Here is an 18,143-nt window from a genome sequence, read left to right as displayed (position 1 = left end):
GGCTGCACCACACGGCTTGCAAGATCTTAGTTCCCCAACCAAGGATCAAACCCATGCTCCCTGCAATGGAAATGCAGAGTCCTAACCACTGGACTGCCAGGGAATTCCCTCCAATATAGAATTTTATTATTAGACATAACTCTGAGATGAACACTGGCATGTATTACAAACATCACTTACAGATATTGATAAATCACTTTTTTGTGTGGGTAGCTTTTATTTTTATTTATTTTTTAGGGGGGTCCTATTGAATTTTATTTATTTGGTTTTGGTGCTTTAAAATTTTTTTTAATTTTATACTAGAATATAGTTGATTACAATGTTGTGTTAGTTTCAGGTGTACAGCAAAGTGATTCAGTTATACATATAGATATATCTATTCTTTTTCAGACTATTTTCCATTATAGGTTATTACAAGATATTGAGTATAGTTCCCTGTGGTACACAGTAAGTCCTTGTTGATTTATCTATTTTATATAAAGAAGTGTGTATATGTTAATCCCAACCTCCTAATTTATCCCTCCCCCAACTCTTTCCCCTTTGGTAACCGTAAGTTTGTTTTCTAAGTCTGGGAATCTGTTTCTGTTTTGTAAATAAATTCATTTGTATCATTATTTAGATTCCACATATAAGTGATATTATATGATATCTTTAACTTACTTTCACTCAGTATGATAATCTCTAGGTCCATCCATGTTGCTGCAAATGGCATTATTTCATTCTTTTTTATGGCTGAGATAAATTGCTTTTTAAAAGGGCTGTTGGTATGCCTTTTTTAGATACTTATTTTTATTTTTTTATAAATTGATTTATTTTTTTATTTATTTTTGGCTGCCTTGGGTCTTCGTTGCTATGCGCGGGCCCTCTCTAGCTGCGGCAAGCGGGGGTCACTCCTCGCCGCGGTGCGCGGGTCTCTCACTGCGGTGTCCTGTTGCCGAGCACGGGCTCCAGGCACGCGGACTCAGTAGTTGTGGCGCCTGGGCGTAGCCGCTCCGCCGCACGTGGGACCCCCCGGGCCCAGGCCCCAAACCCGTGTCCCCCGCACTGGCAGGCAGACTCCCAACCACTGTGCCGGCAGGGAAGTCCCTACTTTTTTTTTTTTTTTTTTTTGCGGTACGCGGGCCTCTCACTGTTGTGGTCTCTCCCGTTGCGGAGCACAGGCTCCCGATGCGCAGGCTCAGCGGCCATGGCTCACGGGTCCATCCACTCTGCGGCATGTGGGATCTTCCCGGACCAGGGCACGAACCCGTGTCCCCTGCATCAGCAGGTGGACTCCCAACCACTGCGCCACCAGGGAAGCCCCCTACATATTTTTTAAATACCTCTTTTTGCTGATCCCTGATGTAGATCATAACTGTCCAGATATCTTTAGGTCAGTGTGTGAAATGTTTTCTCTAAGAAGAGTTGAAATGGAGGATGGTTCTATATTACTGACTAAAGCCAAAGGACAAAGTGATGATCAGTTTAATCCCCAAGTCTGTCTCATGGCACATGAGTTGTCAGGCTCCCTAGTACCAAAGCTTAATGGTGACCCCACAAAAGTATAGGCAGTATTCTCCACTCTTCCCTCGAGCACCCTAAGTATGAAGTAAAAGAAAGGAGAGACAATATAGAAAATTAGGAACTGCATCAGACACAATGAATACTTCAACCTCAGACTCCTGAAGGTCAGGAAGAGAAAAAAAGAGCTAACAATTATTAAGCACATGGTGAGAATGAGTTCCCACTCCATGTTAGTACTTCATATGTACTTTCATTTGACCAATTTTCTAACTTTAGGAAGAGACTGAATAGTGTTAAGTGTGGAGAATGGTGACATGACAGCCAAGAGCCAGGGGTTCTAGTCTTGGCTCTAATAAGCTCTGTGGCCTTGGACAGACCAGGTGATCCTCCTGAATATTAGTGTCTTTGTGAATTGCTTGGTTGGGAAAATTAATCTAAGTTTTTGTGGCATTTAAAAATTCTGTGGTTCTCTGTTGTTTATTTATATTTTTGGCTGTGTCGGGTCTTTGTTGCTACGTGCCAGCTTTCTCTAGTTGCGGCGAGTGGGGGCTACTCTTCATTGTGGTGCGCAGGCTTCTCATTGCAGTGGCTTCTCTTGTTGCGCAGCACGGGCTCTAAGCACATGGGCTTCTGTAGTTGCAGCACGTGGGCTCAATAGTTGTGGTACACAGGCTTAGTTGCTCTGTGGCATGCGGGATCTTCCCAGACCAGGGCTTGAACCCGTGTCCCCTGCATTGGCAGGGCAGGCAGATTCCTAACCACTGTGCCATCAGGGAAGTCCCTGGTTCTCTGTTCTGATTTATATGTTTCAGAATAAAATCTGTGTATTTTTTCCCTCATTTTTCTTACTGTTCTCGGCCCCAATACCCCAGAGATATTCATTGTCAAAGGTGGAGAATGGAATACAGACCAAAGCAAATAATTCAAATAGATTTTTTAAGCACATAGCATAGATATTGGTCTGAAGGTTAAAGTTCTTTCCATTTGCAAGACCCAGTCACTTGAGAAGGGATGATGTCTACAAGAATTCTAAAAATCTGGCTTGGCTTTGCTTATCAGGCGCAATGAGTGACTCAGTGTAGCTTTTTAACTCAATCTTAAACAGTCTGGGTTGCTAGAAACACTGTACAACGCCACCTGCATTTTTTCTCACAGTTGACATTTCTTCCAATCAACAACAGAAATCCTAAGATTTCTCAATAAAGTTATCCGAGGCGTAACAGAAGGGCCTAAGCCCTCCCTCTCTCTCATGCAGAATATTGCCCTGAGAGGCTGACTTGCTATAATTCAAGAAATTGGCAATATTGTAGAGGAAACATCTACTGAGCCAATGAGTGTATAATTTCTAAGAACAGAATAGTGTCCTGGGAAAAAAGAAGACCATGGGAGCTCATACACTGAACAAACGGAAAGACAGAATCCACCATTAGGAGCAGATCCTGACCAATTCTCACAACTATGGAAATCTTCGGGCTTTTGTGTTGTTGTGAGATTTGAAATAAGAATACACTGGATACAATAAATATTTATTGGATAAATAATAATGCTGCTATAATTTCTAAACGTCTTATACAGATTCTATCAATACACCACTAATCTAAGTTCTTAGAAGTTTAACAGTACATAGAGACTTCAGGACAACCTAGGAGTCTTTGGCTCCATTTAACAGAGGAAGAACCGAAGTAGATCATTTGACCTCTCTCAGCCTCAGTTTTGCCTTCTGGAAAAGGGGCCTAAAACCACTTCCTTTTCCAACCTCCAGGATTGTTGTGAAGACAAAAAGCAATCATGTAAAACAATTAGTCAACTGTGAACTTTTACATACTATTGTTTTGCACCTATCCAAACATGTTTAAGAATCCACATAAAATAACCTACATTAGGCTAATGTATAACAATATGTACACATATCATATATATTATAAAGTGTATACTCATATTTATATAATTATACATGTAGTTAAATCTGAAAATAGTCCCCTGTCTACCAATAATATCTCCCTTTATTAGTTGAGACAATTCACAGTAGGCATACTCTCCCCACAAATACAAACAAGCACAAGGGGTTTTGCGATTAAAAGCAAACATACTGTTTTGCCATCTGAACTGTTTTCATTTTTGGAAGCAGAGCAAAGGGTGATAGGAAGGTGGGAGGTTTAAGGAGGGCTGGTGAGTGGTGGAGACGGGCAGAAGCATATAGAAAATCTGAGCAAGGCAAGCAGAAGGAAGAAGATGAAAACAGAAACTAAGATTCCAAAAACGTAGCTGCCTTGCTTCTGAGTCCACCGTCCTGTACCACCCGGCTTTCTCTTATTTGATGTCCTCTAATTGGTTCCTCTTCCAGCACAAACTGAAGAAAGGGAATCCCTTCTGCTTTCTTGGAGTCTTCTGATCTAAATTACAGGTCTGCATCAAGATGTGTGGAGCAAGGATGACCACTGGTTTCTGCACCTGGGCAAGTTCAAGGCAGTATGGTCTACTTCTGGAAAGGCCTGGATTCTCTTTACTTCCAATGGAAGAAAAAAACCCAGCCCCAGCAATGCCCAGAATGGACTGTAGAAGGCAGATGGGCACCGGGTTCAGGAGAATGTACAGATAGACCAGTTCTTTCCAGTCGTTGTCTGAGTCTCCTCTACTGCCCACTCTGTAAATTGACAGAGGATGGGGCTCCCTGCAGGAACAGCAGGTGGTCTTGGCTCGGCCCTCTGACTAACCGGAGCTGAGTACAGAGAGCCTGATGGGTTGACTGAGAATCAGTGATTGGCAGCTGGGAGCCTGGAGTCTCCAGACTTTGATGATGAAGCACGGTTACAGCTCTCCCAGCTCACCTTCCATCACCCTCACCATGATGTAGAGCTCAGCCAGACCCACCACAGAGGCCACGATCAATGCTGCCAGTACCTGCTGGGAAGTGAGAGAACCAGGCTTAGGGGATGCAGGCCAGCTTCCAGCTCTGCAGCCTCTAGCACCTAATAAGGATGGAGAGGACCTCAACCCAGCCCATAAGTTGGGGGGAAGGAAAGAAAAGAGAATCTGGATTCTCTTGAGGTTATTACCTACCTCTATGACTGTTGGCTGGATCTAATGTCCCCCTTGTTTATCACATAAATACCTAACCTGTTCAAGGCATTTTCACATATGTCCTCCCTTTCCCACTAACACTCCCACCTGGGGCACCCTGCCCTGACCAGTACCTACTCACCGAGGTCATTTCTGTGAAGATATACTGGCTTCCAAGGTAAGTGCAGACGAAGGCAGCTGCCACCGTGACAATGAAGTTAAAGATGGTGATGACCAGAGCCTTCACTGACCTCACTTTGGGGAGGAGCCCAAGGAAGAAACCGTTAGGTCAGCATCCTCCAAGAGGCCCTTTTATCTCATGGCTGCCTCCCCCCTCAGCTGGGTTTCCCTCCAACAGCAAGCCTGAATAGCTCAGGCTTAAACCCAGAGCACTGGAGTGGGAAGCAGGGCCATGACTGACCAGTCCCAGGACAGGCTTTAGCAACCTGATTTCCTAGTACCTCACCTTGCTTTCCCAGGTCACTGAGGGTTCCACCATGCCTTGAATCCTCGGAAAAAGAAAAAGCAAAGGATTTCAGAATGGAAGCAGCTCAGAGGCAGCCCAGCAAGTATTCATTTGTCAGTCTGGGCTCAGCCCTCTTTATTACCCAACACATTAGTTCTGCCTTCTCCATGGATTTTGTCTGGGACCAGTTGGATTCTTCTCTGGACCATAGGTCAAGCATTTCAGAGAAGAGACATAGGTTCCCAGTACCCATGTACCCCTCTCCTGCTCCGGGGCAGGAGCATACAGAGAATAGGACGGAGCCACGTCAGAAGAATGGCTCCAGGCTCATCCCCACCCTCTATAACCTTTAAGACTCAGTCACCATCTGAGCCCAGAGACTCAGTAAATGAGTTGGGAATTGTATTTGGCTTGTACGCAGCACAGAGCTTCTACGGTCCCTTAATAGTATACAAGCCAAGTTTCCATGTTGCTTCTTTCATTTGTACCTCTTCCCAGAGCAGGGCCCTGCTTTCAGGGGCTACACAGTCCGTGTATTGAAGAGCGGGCCCTTACCTGACAGGTGACATTGCGGGTGATCCGCTTATATTCCTCATTGGCCAGATGTATCTTAATCTTCTCCAGACGGGCAACTAGCTCTGGGTTCTGAGGCAGAAAAATCAAATGAGAAGAATGATACTCCCAGCTTGCTAGAAAGCATGTCACAATCACTAGTTTCAGGCGACAAAGTACTAAGAAGACCCACGTACCAGTTCTGCCTCCAGTGCTTTGGAAACTATTTTTTTTTTTTTAAATTTCAGTTCTCCAAGCTGTCAGACTAGGAGGACAATATCTGGTTCCCCAACCCCAGCATTCAAGGATTTAAAAGACAAATTTTTGAGTCCAAATGTTGATTCATAAATTTGGATGTATCATGAGTAAACCCAACTCAACCAACACCCACTCTCACAAATATATCCCTTACATACCCGAGGAGGCTTCACAACCTCTGGGAGATAGATTTCACTGCCTTCTAGGAGCTCATGAAGGTATAGTGTGGAACCTAGGAAAAAAAGATTTCCACAAACATAATGATGCATAGAGCTGAGGTTGAAGGATTAACATCAGAGAAGGGTCTAGCTCTTCAGTTCTTTCTACCAAAATAAAACATGGCCATGCCTATACCAATTCATCTCCAGGATCATTTTCAACTGGGAAGAAACTAGGACAATCCCATGTAAGTATCTCCTAGTGCTACATACTGACTTTAATTGTTGGCTCTCAATTACCCTACCAATGTCACAGCCAATAACATGTAAGCCATTTATATTTGCCTTTAAGTTAGGTAATTTCTGTGGCCACAACAGAACTTGCCCTAAATAGGTTTAAGGCGTAGTGGTGGCAAATACTCACAGGACACTGTACTAGATGATCTCTATGGTCCTTTTTAGTTCCAATAATTGAAGAATTACCCTTCACACTTCTGGGTAGGCTGTTAATTCCGGCAAAAGACCTCACATGTCAGTTAGTCCTACTGCCCCCCTTTACATGTTCAGGGAACTGAGGCCCAAGGAAGAAAAATGACTTCTCCAAGAAGAGTTAATAGCAGAGTTAGGTCTAGAACTTAGATGCTACTCCCCGTTCAGATCTTTCAACACACTTTTCCATCATCCTATATCTAAAAACAAAAACAAAAAAATCCCATTAGGGAATTCCCTGGTGGTCCAGTGGTTAGGACTCCGCACTTTCACTGCTGAGGGCCCGGGTTCAATCTCTGGTTGGGGAGCTAAGATCCCACAGGCTGAGCGGCGCAGCCAAAACAAAACAAACAAACAAAAAAACCCATCAGATTTGGCGCTTTTGCTAAGAAATCCAGATTCCCAAACAGGGCAAGCTCACTATGCTAAGTTGTTTTTTAGTGTGGCTTAAAAGAAAGAAACTGAACCTGTGCAGTGGTATTGGGTTAGAACTTGGACTTCCTCAAGGGTCAGGTGGGCCAAAGTGGGCCTGGAAGTTAAGAGGAGACTCAAGAGAACAGAAACTGCACAAGTAAATTTTGTCATCCACGAAGAATTCCCATGGAAATTATGAAGGGAGTGGGCTCCCCAGGGTTTATGAGGTGACTCTTGGGCTGGCCAGATGATCATTCCATGGGTGAAGGAGAGTGATGGATTTGAAACCCAGTCCCCCTAAAACTGAGTTCCCTTAATGAGTTTATAATTAATCTCTCTATCCAAAACTTTATTCCCTTTCTTGTCCCCTCTAACCTCAATCCTTTGCTAACAATACTAATGAATCAGAGTCAGATGACTAAAACTGCTATTGCTGATGACATCTTTAATGTACTAAAAGTGCTGTTATAGATATCATCAAAAACCTGCAAACTCAGGTTGTTTCTCCAGGGCAAGGTAAGCTAACAGACGCCGGAGCCATGGACCACCTGGCCTGAGAATCCTTAATCAGAGACATCCTGACTCGCAAAACGACAATTAGGAAATGTCACATGACAGTGATTATTCCCAGTCTCTTTGTTCTTCTCCCTTAAACGAAAACCCCTTAACTCAAAGACCAAGCTGAAATGGATCTGAAGCTTGTCTCCCACTCCCTTGCTTGGCACCCTGCATTGAACACTGTACTTTCCTTCACCACAACCGTGCCTCAGTAGATTGGCTTTGCTGGGAGTAACGCAAGCCGCGAGTTTGGATCCGCAACAGATACATCCCTCATAAAAATGATAGAGGTAGGAAAAAAGACCTCAGGAGAGACTAAACTCTGGAAAAAAGGAGGCGACTCTGGACTGGAGACTGGGGCTCACCCCTTTCTCTCAGGTACTGATGCAGGTCCCGGATGAGGCGGAAAGAAACCAGGCGAGCGGGGCCAGCCGGACGATCGCCGCCCTTGTGCTTCTTCCCTAGCACGGCCTCAAGTTCTTCCCGCAGCTTCCCGGGCAGCTGCTCTGGCTCCAGCTCTCCACCGGGGCTCAAAGCGCGTACAAGTCGCTCGCCGACTAACAAGGAAGACGCCATGACTAGCCGACTTTAAGGTCAGGTGACCCCGGGCTGGGACTTCCGGCCGCCTGTGCCGGAAGGAGCGCGAAGCTCGCGGGGCGGGGCAGAGGACCAAGGGGGCGTGGAAGCGGCGCGGGGCAGTGTGGGGCGGGGGCGGGACGCCGCCCGGCGGCGGGTCGAACCCTGTGTCAGCAGCGCAGCGGGTACTCGGGCGGGACATGGCGGGCTGTGTGGCCCGGCGGGCCCTGACCGTGGGCAGTCGCTGGTGGTCCCGGTCGCTGACCGGGGCCCGAGGGCCGAGGCCGCTCTCTGCGGCGGGTGGAGCTGGGACCTTCCCACCAGTGGCGACCACGACGACGCGGAGGCACCTCTCGTCCCGGTGAGGGACGAAGCACGGGGGCCGAGCCCGGAGCCCAGGGAGCGTGTCCCGGGCCAGAGGGGAGGCCAGGGAACCCGGCCGGCTGGGGGTGATTGGAGTTCGACCCGGGAGAGGGTTCTGGCCGGGAGCCGACTGCGCTGCCCGCGACGCGTGCCAGGAGCGGACAAGGGAGCGCGGCCCAGAGCCCTGGGTTGTGCAGGGCTGGCTCTGAGGGGGAACTAGTAACCCTCCCGGAGCGAATCTTACTTCCCAGAATGTGGGAATCCGAGCGCCGCTGTTAGTGGGCAGCTCTTTAATTAAGTCCTAGGGCTTTCCCCCAGCCCGTGACTGGGCCAAGGCCTCCCACAGAAAGATGCTAGAAGTGGGAAACAGGATCCGAATCTGCGCCCTGCGTGGGTCCCAGGTTTCAATGTGACCTTGGGGACACACTTTCTCTTTATGTGACTTGGGGAATGGGGTTTGAGGCCATGGGGATGGTGTGAGCAGTGTCTCTAGGGATGGGCCAGGCAGATCAAATTGGGGCAGGTGAATCAAGTGGCAGGAAACATAAAGTTCACATCTCCAAAATAGTAAGAAAACAGTGCTTTGAAGGACCCCTAGAAAGAGCAGCCCTGTCCGGAGAGACCACTGTAAGAGCTGACCTTTTAGTGGGTGAGATTAGACACGGACACTGGAGAGAGATGATAGCTATTTCCAATTTAAGGCTCCTGTAAAAACTGATTAAATCTGAACAAAAACTAGATTGAGAGAATAATACTAGGTGTAGTGCAGGGGTGAGGACTGCAGTTTAGAGGGGGAGATGGACATGGAATTATAACACAAAATAAGTATTTTTTGAGCACCGTTTATACACTAGATTTTGAGGGAGCACAGGCTAATCAGACACAGGCGTTGCTCCCAAAGAACTTGCAGTCTCTAATGGAGATAAGACAGGGACACAAATAACTGAAATGCAAGGTGGAAAGGGCAGTTAAAATGCTGTGGGAGTTCAGGAGGGTGGGTCAGGGAAGGAATGGAGGCAAGGGATACAATTAAGCAGGGTCTGAGGGCATGATATGAGGAATGCTGAGAGTCAAGAGAGAAGAAAGTGATCTGGGAGCAGTCAGATCTTATGGAGGCATCTGTGGCTGGACCTCAAAGGAGGAAAGGCAGAATCTCTGTGGAGTGGTGGCTTAGCAGGACCCTTACCTGCTTCAGCTGGCCCCACTGCTGCTACCCTTCTCTGCTGTCATTGCCCTGGCCCCTCAGTATCCTAGTAGCTTTTACTGATGGATTAGTACCCTTCACTTCTTAGCTGTTCAGTTGCTTGTTCTTTTCCTTCCTAATCAGAAACCGACCAGAGGGCAAAGTTTTGGAGACAGTTGGTGTGTTTGAGGTGCCAAAACAGAACGGAAAATATGAGACTGGGCAGGTGAGTGCTGGGCTGCGTCATCTTTCATTTGCACTGTGTACTCTGCTTCTGAAAGGGTCAGAGTTGGTCACAGGCCTGAAAGTTATGGTTTTCTGCCTTGGTGTTTGGTGCCAGACCAGAATCAAGTTTTTTTTTTTTTTTTTAAGACGGGTTTTCTGTTTTCCTGGATTTGAGTACATTTCATGTGTCATTGGGTTCTGTTTCCAAGTTAGTGTGGACAGAGATGGTTTGGACTGTATTGAGGAGAGAGTCCTGTTGCTGAAGAGTCATCTAACATAGTGGCTGGTAGGAAGCCAGTGGAGGGAGCTTTCAGAAAAGCAAACCTGCTTTCTGATGCTTTGTCATAGTTGAACTGATTGCAGTGAAGTAAGCTCTGGGTGTGAGGCTCTTTTTCTGTGTCAGCTTTGTGCCAGATCCACTGAGATAGATTTAGGCCCCTTGTAGGTAAGGAGGACTTTTTGTTTATTCAACTTTTTTTTCCCGTATGCCTACAATGGACTAAGCTTTATGCATTGGTGTTAAATCAGAAAGCAATGCCTTCATGGAGTTGACAGTCTAGAAAGGAATTACAATATGCAAATGGTCAATGGCTGTACAGTGTGCTAACTGGAGAGGAGGTGAGGGAAGGCTTCCTAGAGACCTCAGCTATGGCCTAAAGGATGAGTAGGGGCTTCCCTGGTGGTGCAGTGGTTAAGAATCTGCCTGCCAATGCAGGGGACACGGGTTTGAGCCCTCGTTCGGGAAGATCCCACATGCCGCAGAGCAACTAAGCCCATGTGCCACAACTACTGATCCTGCGCTCTAGAGCCCGTGAGCCACAACTACTGAGCCTGTGTGCCACAACTACTGAGCCTGTGCTGTAGAGCCTGTGCTCCGCAACAAGAGAAGCCACCGCAATGAGAAGCCCACGCACCGCAATGAAGAGTAGCTCCCAAAGCCCGAGCACAAAGACCCAATGCAGCCAAAAATAAATAAATTTAAAAAAAAAAGGATGAGTAGAAGTCAGGCAGGTAAAGAGGCAGTAAGCATGTTCCAGAGTTGGTCTGGGTGGATCACAGAGTTCAAGGGAAAGAGTAGCAAGACTTTGTGCTGGAGTTGCCACCACTTGTGCCACTTAGGGGTCGGGGCCCCACCTGGATGGACCTGCTGGACTGCACACTGACTGAGGCCTCTCTTTTCTCCCAGCTTTTCCTTCACAGTGTTTTTGGCTACCGAGGTGTTGTCCTGTTTCCCTGGCAGGCCAGACTGTATGACCGGGATGTGGCTTCTGTAGCTCCAGAAAAGTAAGTTTCCCTATCATTGTGCCTCACAGTATCCTCAGGAGGAGGCCTGACTCATGGCAGACATACATAATTGGGGTCCCAGCACTGAAGGCAGCATCCTTCTGGGCCTTAGGAGCGGTCCCAGAACACTCCCTTGGCACTAATACCCATGGAGACAAAAGTCTTAAGCTAGGAGGTCCCTTTAGGTCTCCCCAAGATGCTCTCCCAAGGCATTCTCAATTTGCATTATAAGTACCCCAGAGGGCATCTGGGGGACTAGGCTTCTTGATTTCTTGATGTTCAGTTAGAATCTTTCCCTTAATCTCTTATCATCACTAGAGTACATTAAAAAAGAAAAGGCCCAGCTCCATTAAATGATCACAGACAGCCCCTGGGATGTGAGAAGAGTGGGGTGCGCTGGGCTCCAGGGACTAAGGCAGCAGTTTGATTTTCTCAGCTTGGCCCTTTTTTTTCTAAGAGGCATCCAGAGAGTGAGACAAATAATGACTCTAAACCACACTCTGTTGCTTGCCCCTGACTGAGGAATGCTGGGCCAGGGTGTGCTGCACAGCTACCCAGCTGGTGCTAAGCTCCTTCAGCTTGGGCACTGGTCTGTTGAGGTGAGGGGGTGGTAGGGAGCTGGGGCAGGCACTGCTTCCGTTTCTCTGGGGTTGATCTTGGGCTTCTCCTGCCCCATAGAGCAGAGAACCCTGCCGGCCACGGCTCGAAGGAGGTGAAAGGCAAAACTCACACTTACTATCAGGTGCTGATTGATGCCCGAGACTGTCCACATATAGTAAGTAAGCAAGATGGTTGCGCCTGGGGTTCCTTTCCATGGGAAAGCCCCGAACCGTGATGGGGACTAAGAAGGAGAGGGGTCAAACAGGCCCAGATCAGCACTGGGCCCTAAGTCCTCAGGACTGGATAGTGACCGAGAAGATCCCTGACTCGCTTCTTGCCTTAGTCTCAGAGATCTCAGACAGAAGCTGTGACTTTCTTGGCTAACCATGATGACAGCCGGGCCCTCTATGCCATCCCAGGTGAGTAAGGAGCATCTGAGTGGTGCCTGTCAATGAGGGGGGTCTGGTGTGTCTCAGGGAGAGGATTCTGAGGCCTTTCTGCTGTCCTTTAATCTGCTGGGAGGGAGTATAGACGCTGAGAGCAGTGGTGCCAGGGTCGTCCCACCCTGCCATAAGGCCAGGAATTGTGTTTCTTTTCAGCCCCATTCCTCCCCGCCTCCTATGTGAGTTTCACTGTCTCTTTGTCTCTGTCTCTCTGCCAGGCCTGGATTATGTCAGCCATGAAGACATCCTCCCCTACACCTCCACTGATCAGGTTCCCATCCAGCACGAGCTCTTTGAAAGATTTCTTCTATATGACCAGACAAAAGGTAACTTCTGTCATAGAGGGAAGGTGGAGTGGGAGGGCCCTTTCTTCAAAGAGAATATCCCAGCAGCAATTTCAAAGCTCTATTTCTACAATCTTATTTAATCTCCCATTAGACCTGTCAGGTAGATGGCTATTATCTCCTCCTTACAGATATGGAAACAGACTCAGGGATGATGAGAAGGGACTCAAGGTTGCTAGGTAGTGGCAGAGTGAGGTCTGAAAACCAGGGCTCCTAACTCCCAGTCCATTTCTCTTCCTCTGATGTCACATACCTCCTCAGGGCTTATTCTTGGTAGGCAGTTTTGTGTGTTCTTCCAGCCTGTGCTCTTGCTCACGTTTGGGTGTCTTGTTTACCTGGGCCACCACTGGGAAGGGTTTTCTAGGAGGAGCAGTTGGGCAGGGTGTAACGCCCTGGACGCTGGCCTGGACTAACCAGTCGATCTCTTGCCCCAGCACCCCCTTTTGCGGCTCGGGAGACGCTACGGGCCTGGCAAGAGAAGAATCACCCCTGGCTGGAGCTCTCCGATGTCCACCGGGAAACAACCGAGAACATCCGTGTCACCGTCATCCCCTTCTACATGGGCATGAGGGTATGTGCCCAGCCTGGGACCTCCCCTCAGGGCTAGACCCCCAGGTTCTGTGTGGTGTCCCCAGTGACTGGGGGTGTGGGTTCCAAATTTAAACCACGTGCCTGTGGTTCTGCTTTCAAGTGCTGCATGTATTGATTGGGATTGAGCAGCCTCTTGGCAACAGCTGACACCAAGACCTAGAGCAAGGAAACTCTCAGATCCCAGGAAGGAGGCCTCCTGGCTGACTCTTCCTTCTCTTCCGGCTCAAAGGGAGCCATGTCTATGAAGAATATACACATACTTGTTTAAATCAGTGTAGGCTTATCTTCCCACTTTTTATGCATTTATTGAGCTATTTCTTGCTTGGCCGTAAGCTAGGTCCTGGGGATACAAATATAAATGAAACCCTGTCCCCTGCCTTTCAGGAGCTCATGGTAGTGGCGGGAGGCCAACATACAGCATTCCAAGTATTGAAATAAGGTTGGGATATGGAAAGGCCGAGGAGGAGGACAGCAGCTTGGACCAGCAGTAATGTGGGGGAAGACAGGGAGGGTGGTGAGAAAGGGAAGAGCCCCAGGGCTGGTTTTTGTTGGCATCCAGCTCTGTTCGTGATCTTGATAGGAATGAAGAGGAAGGGCGCCAGGGATGGACCCAAGGGAGGCTGCCTCCCTCTGGGCTTGTTGGCCATAGTTGAGACATCATCAACCCACAGATACCTGTGGCTTTGTTCTGTCTTTGCAAGTACCTGGAATACATCCACTCCCTTGGAGAGATGTTGATTGGAATAGACTTGTTCCTGCCCTCTGGGCCTGAAATTCTTTGTGTTTTTTCCCCCAGGAAGCCCAGAATTCCCACGTCTACTGGGTGAGTGTCTCCCTCGGGAGGAGGGGAGCTCAGGAGGTGTACCTGTGGGCACAGGTTGGGAGGTGGGCAGGTTTATCTCTGGGGGTGGGAGGTGAGACGGTGCAGTGCCGGTGTTGGTCTTTGTTGCCCTGTGCTCTCCTAGAATTCCAAGGGAGCTGGCCCAGGGTCTATTCCTTCTCAGATGTGAACTCTCTCCCCTACCCCTGCAGTGGCGTTACTGCATCCGCTTGGAGAACCTCGACAATGACGTAGTACAGCTCCGGGAGCGACACTGGAGGATATTCAGTCTATCCGGCACCTTGGAGACAGTGCGGGGCCGAGGGGTGGTGGGCAGGGTGAGCATCTTTGGGCCAATAATGCTCAGTTTCTAGTCCTGCCCAGCAGGCCTAGGAGCTTAGTGCATGGTTTCCTCCTCCTCTGTGGTTAGGGACAGAGGCTTAGTGTGTGAAAGCTTAGGGCTGTTTGGGGTGAGAAACCTCACCCGTGAGATCGGTTTTCTTATAACGCATTTCACAGATGAAGAGACTGAGACTGAGACTGTTGTTTAACTAGCCCATGGTCCTGTAGCTAGTAGAGGCAGGGCCTGGGTTTGAATCCAAGTGAGTCTGCCATCAAAGCTTGTGGTTGCCAGCCTATTAAAAAATCTACTGGGATGCCCTTGGGTGGGGCATGGACCCGCCACCGCTCCTGGTCGTCCTTCCTCTGCCTCTTTACACGTGTTCATCCTCTGCTGGTCCTTGAAGAGATCTGATTTTGCAATTCCTGCGTTACCCTACCCAGTCTCCAGAGAAATAAAGTCATGAGAGGACCACATTCAACAGGCATTCATCCATGTTAGCAGGGAGCTGGGGAAGCAGCATGGGGTGGAAAGAACAGGGCTGTGGGGTTAGTCTGTTTTCAAATGCCCACTGTGTTGTTTATTTACTGCATAACTTTGGGCAAGTTAACCCAAATCTACGTTTCTTAGGATCACACCTGTTACCTTATGATTACCAGCAGACTTAAGTTAGCAGAAGTTTGCTGAGCACAGTGTGGCTCCTGGCACTTAGGTGCTTGGTGAATGGGTGCTGGACAGGGTATTTACAGAGTAGATCCTGGGCTTAGCATCTTTGCCTGTAACCTCAGCCATTCAGCCTGAGATTATCTTTCCCAGGGTCAGAATAAAAGGCCCAGGGCAATGGCTGTGCTGTGGAAGGTGCTGGTCGGCTGTTATGGTGGGAGGCATGAGGGGGCATCCAGCCCGGACTGGCAGTCAGCATGTGGCCCCGGGGTACAGGGAGCTTGTCTGGCCTGACCTATTTGCCTGAACCCTCACAGGAACCAGTGTTATCCAAGGAGCAGCCCGCATTCCAGTACAGCAGCCACGTCTCCCTGCAAGCTTCCAGTGGGCACATGTGGTGAGTAAGCATATGCTGGGGCAGGGGCAGCTCAAGTCCACGGACACTGCGGGTCAGAAAAAGTGAGAGCTTGTAGCTTGCAGTTAACTCTGGACCAAGTGAAGTCCTGAGGTGGAGCCTTATCTGCTGTTCATTGCTGTGTGGGTCTTGTCTGATTTATGACTGTTTTCCAGTTCCCTGTGATTTTGTAGAACGAGGACTTAGGTCAAAGAGGTCTGGTGACTTTGATGCTGCACTGAGTTGCCCACGTAGTTGGGTTTTTTTCCCTGGTGTTTCACTCCTTAACCTGAAAGTATAGTTGGGTAGCTTATGCAGGGTGTATCTAAGGGCCAGATTCAGGAGAGCTTCATTTCTTCTTCTCACGTAGGGCCAGGATAGGCTCTTGGGTCTCTGATCAATGTTGTCCTGGCATGAGCCAGGCAGAAGAGAGCCCAGGCCTGTCTTATCCTGCCTCAGTTCTGGCGCTGAGGACATAGGGCTCTACAGGCTTCAACCCTCACTCCCTCTAAACCAGTTTCTCTCACAGGGGCACATTCCGCTTCGAGAGGCCTGATGGTTCCCACTTCGATGTCCGGATCCCTCCCTTCTCCCTTGAAAGCAATAAAGATGAGAAGACACCACCTTCAGGCCTTCACTGGTAGGCCAGCTGAGGCCCTAAGCACCCAGGCTCGGACCCCAAAGAACAGCTCACATCCCACAATTGCTGCAGAACTCTGTCATGGGCCACAGTGGGTCTCTTAATTGTTTGCACCTTTTGATTGTGGGGTTCTTATTTTGGCGGGTGGAGTATAACTGTTTTCTCCAGAAGACCCACGTAGGACTCCTCCAAGGGTGGCCTTCCCCGTAAGCCCTGCCTATGCTGTGTTCCAGTAAACCTTTCCATCAGGAACTCTGTGTTCAGCTGCCATAGGTCTGGAGGAGTTTCCTAGCCTGTCACACAAGTTGTTTAGAATGTGAGGTTTGGTCAATAAACCAGTGCACGCTTGGCCCCCCTTGCCATTTCTGCCCCCCGGGTCTCAGGCTCCCTTTTTGACCCGGCAGGGGCCCTTGGTTGCTGTCCTTACTGCCCTTCCAGGAAGCTGCCCCTTCAGCTAGAGTATCTGTCTCTTTCCTGAGTCTGGGGGTTGGCCGATGTCTCCCAGGTCACTCAGCCAGTGAGGTGGGGGCTGGACTGGACTCTTGTTCCCTTTACCCTCTGCCAAGTGCAGAGCGGGAGGCCAGCGTCAGGATCAAAAAAGTGGCTCGGCTCTTTGTGCTGGCCAACTATTGGCATTTCTGGCCTCCGTGGGCCTGGGGGAGAAGTGAGGCAAGCCTGTCAGGTTTTCTGGAGCAATGGGCTTGCCAGCACAGGTCTGTCAAGCCTCCAGATCACAACTGCAGAAACTCAGCCAAGGAGCGTTAGGTATGGACAGTGATGAAGCCAGTCTGCTTTCTGAGCTTCTCACAGATCTCCAAGAGCCAGAGATAAAATGTGCTGCATTTTTGCCCTGATTCTTAGGATTCCTGCTCCTCCACTACTGTAGTGATTGTTACAGAGGTTGTTTTCTTGAATTAATATTAAATTTCAGTTCCAACCCTTATTAGTGGTGTCCTTAATCCTCCACCAGGGGGAGCCTGGGTTGCAGGGCAACTGAGTGCAATGGGGCATAGGACCCAGTGAGAACATAATAAGGTCAGGTGGTGAACAGAAATACAATTATGATGTCCACAGCAGCGAGCTGACCAAGCTATACTCACTGTAAGCACAGCTCTGTACCACTGAAGTGTAACACAATTTTATTAGAAATTAGTGTATTTTTCCATCACCTATGTTGAGCAACAAAGAATTGTAGTTACATGATAAAGGAGTTCTGTCATGTCAGGACCTGTGCCATCCTTTAAGCAGAACTTGGTCAGGTAACAGAGTGATTAGAACCTAATCCTGGTCCATGTAGTTAACAGCAGGCTTCCAGTTGTCTCAGAAACTGACAAGAAGGTTTGACCTTCATCCACACTTTTTGTTTACATTCCCCTGGGCTGCTCAGAGTTGAAAAATTCACACAGCCGAGAGCTGCTTTCTAAGTGGGGCTGGGAAACTCAAAGAAAATACCCCAAACCCTTACACCACAGTCTGATTTTAAAAGCTAAGATTACTTCAGTGAGTTCAATGTTAGTATTCAATATTTAAAGACCAAAGAGATATTTTCAATTGGACAACATAAGTGCCCAGAGTCCCAGAAAGACTACTCACCACTGAGACAGCTGAGGATCTGAATGTCAAAGCAGTAAAGAGAGGCTACAGGGGCTGGGGAGGTCAAAGGACAAGCATTAAAATGCCTCAGTGGGAGCTGGGACTTTGAGTATTAAAGGGCTTCAGGAAGGCAGCTGAGGAAACAGACCAGGGCCCTCAAGCAGAAGCATTCCAGTCGCTGTGGGAAAGCCACAAAGCCAAAGCCAGAATCCGGTCAAAGAAATGGATTTGTCTTCATCTTGTTACTCCAGTGAAGGCTGGAAGAACCGTTTGTAGCTGATCACCAAGGTGCCTCACCTGAAGTCTTTATACATTCAAGACAGCGACAAGTGAAAAACGCTTAATTAAAGTCACCTTTCCCCTGCCCCACCATGTCATTTCAGGTCCTTGTGAGTGTCTGCTAACCCTGGCCTGTCATTTGCCCATAGGCTCATGGGTCAGCCGTGAAGAGCTACCTAGCTATAGTAAGAGTAAAGAGACATGAACTTGGTAAGCTATGTCCCTTCCTGACGGAGTGGGTACTGCCAAGTGCTATGCTGCTTTGTTAGGCTGGCTGAACAGCTCCCTCACTGGCGGCATTCTTTTGGAAAAGAATTCGGATAAGCAGCCTCCTAAGGGCCAAGCCA

The 18,143-nt window shown here is 48.5% G+C and overlaps 2 protein-coding genes across 4 annotated transcripts; one reads left to right on the top strand and one right to left on the bottom strand.

The window, feature by feature from the left end:
- Positions 1-3,488: 3,488 nt before the first annotated feature.
- TMEM199 (transmembrane protein 199) lies at positions 3,489-8,046 on the bottom strand. Of its 2 annotated transcripts, none has more exons than XM_059997035.1 (6): positions 7,824-8,046; positions 5,998-6,071; positions 5,585-5,674; positions 5,030-5,072; positions 4,706-4,818; positions 3,489-4,407 (listed from the first exon to the last, which is right to left on the bottom strand). In XM_059997035.1, the coding sequence occupies exons 1-6, from the start codon at positions 8,032-8,034 to the stop codon at positions 4,312-4,314; spliced, it is 627 nt and encodes a 208-aa protein (XP_059853018.1). In that variant the 5' UTR covers positions 8,035-8,046; the 3' UTR covers positions 3,489-4,311. The 2 variants fall into 2 exon arrangements, with proteins under 2 accessions (XP_059853018.1, XP_059853019.1); XM_059997036.1 differs by having other exon boundaries at positions 3,489-4,404.
- Positions 8,047-8,170: 124 nt separating this feature from the next.
- Positions 8,171-18,141, top strand: POLDIP2 (DNA polymerase delta interacting protein 2). 2 transcript variants are annotated; one of them, XM_059996821.1, is made up of 12 exons: positions 8,171-8,395; positions 9,725-9,806; positions 10,992-11,089; positions 11,768-11,864; positions 12,033-12,108; positions 12,351-12,458; positions 12,911-13,047; positions 13,864-13,890; positions 14,100-14,225; positions 15,208-15,287; positions 15,814-15,924; positions 17,901-18,141. In XM_059996821.1, the coding sequence occupies exons 1-12, from the start codon at positions 8,235-8,237 to the stop codon at positions 17,908-17,910; spliced, it is 1,113 nt and encodes a 370-aa protein (XP_059852804.1). In that variant the 5' UTR covers positions 8,171-8,234; the 3' UTR covers positions 17,911-18,141. The 2 variants fall into 2 exon arrangements, with proteins under 2 accessions (XP_059852804.1, XP_059852805.1); XM_059996822.1 differs by lacking the exon at positions 17,901-18,141 and having other exon boundaries at positions 15,814-16,867.
- The last annotated feature ends 2 nt before the right edge of the window (positions 18,142-18,143 follow it).

This window comes from Delphinus delphis, chromosome 19 (genome assembly GCF_949987515.2).
Source record: "Delphinus delphis chromosome 19, mDelDel1.2, whole genome shotgun sequence".
Taxonomy (NCBI): Eukaryota; Metazoa; Chordata; class Mammalia; order Artiodactyla; family Delphinidae; genus Delphinus; species Delphinus delphis.
This window is presented reverse-complemented; position numbering and strand designations above follow the sequence as displayed.

Coding starts and splice junctions, on each gene's coding strand:
- TMEM199 (XM_059997035.1), bottom strand. CDS start 8,034: ATGGCGTCTTCCTTGTTAGTCGGCGAGCGACTTGTACGCGCTTTGAGC. Junction 6,072..7,823: donor TCAGTACCTGAGAGAAAGGG/GTGAGCCCCAGT, acceptor TTTTTTTCCTAG/GTTCCACACTATACCTTCAT. Junction 5,675..5,997: donor AGGTTGTGAAGCCTCCTCGG/GTATGTAAGGGA, acceptor TTTCTGCCTCAG/AACCCAGAGCTAGTTGCCCG.
- POLDIP2 (XM_059996821.1), top strand. CDS start 8,235: ATGGCGGGCTGTGTGGCCCGGCGGGCCCTGACCGTGGGCAGTCGCTGG. Junction 8,396..9,724: donor CGGAGGCACCTCTCGTCCCG/GTGAGGGACGAA, acceptor CTTCCTAATCAG/AAACCGACCAGAGGGCAAAG. Junction 12,459..12,910: donor TCTATATGACCAGACAAAAG/GTAACTTCTGTC, acceptor CTCTTGCCCCAG/CACCCCCTTTTGCGGCTCGG.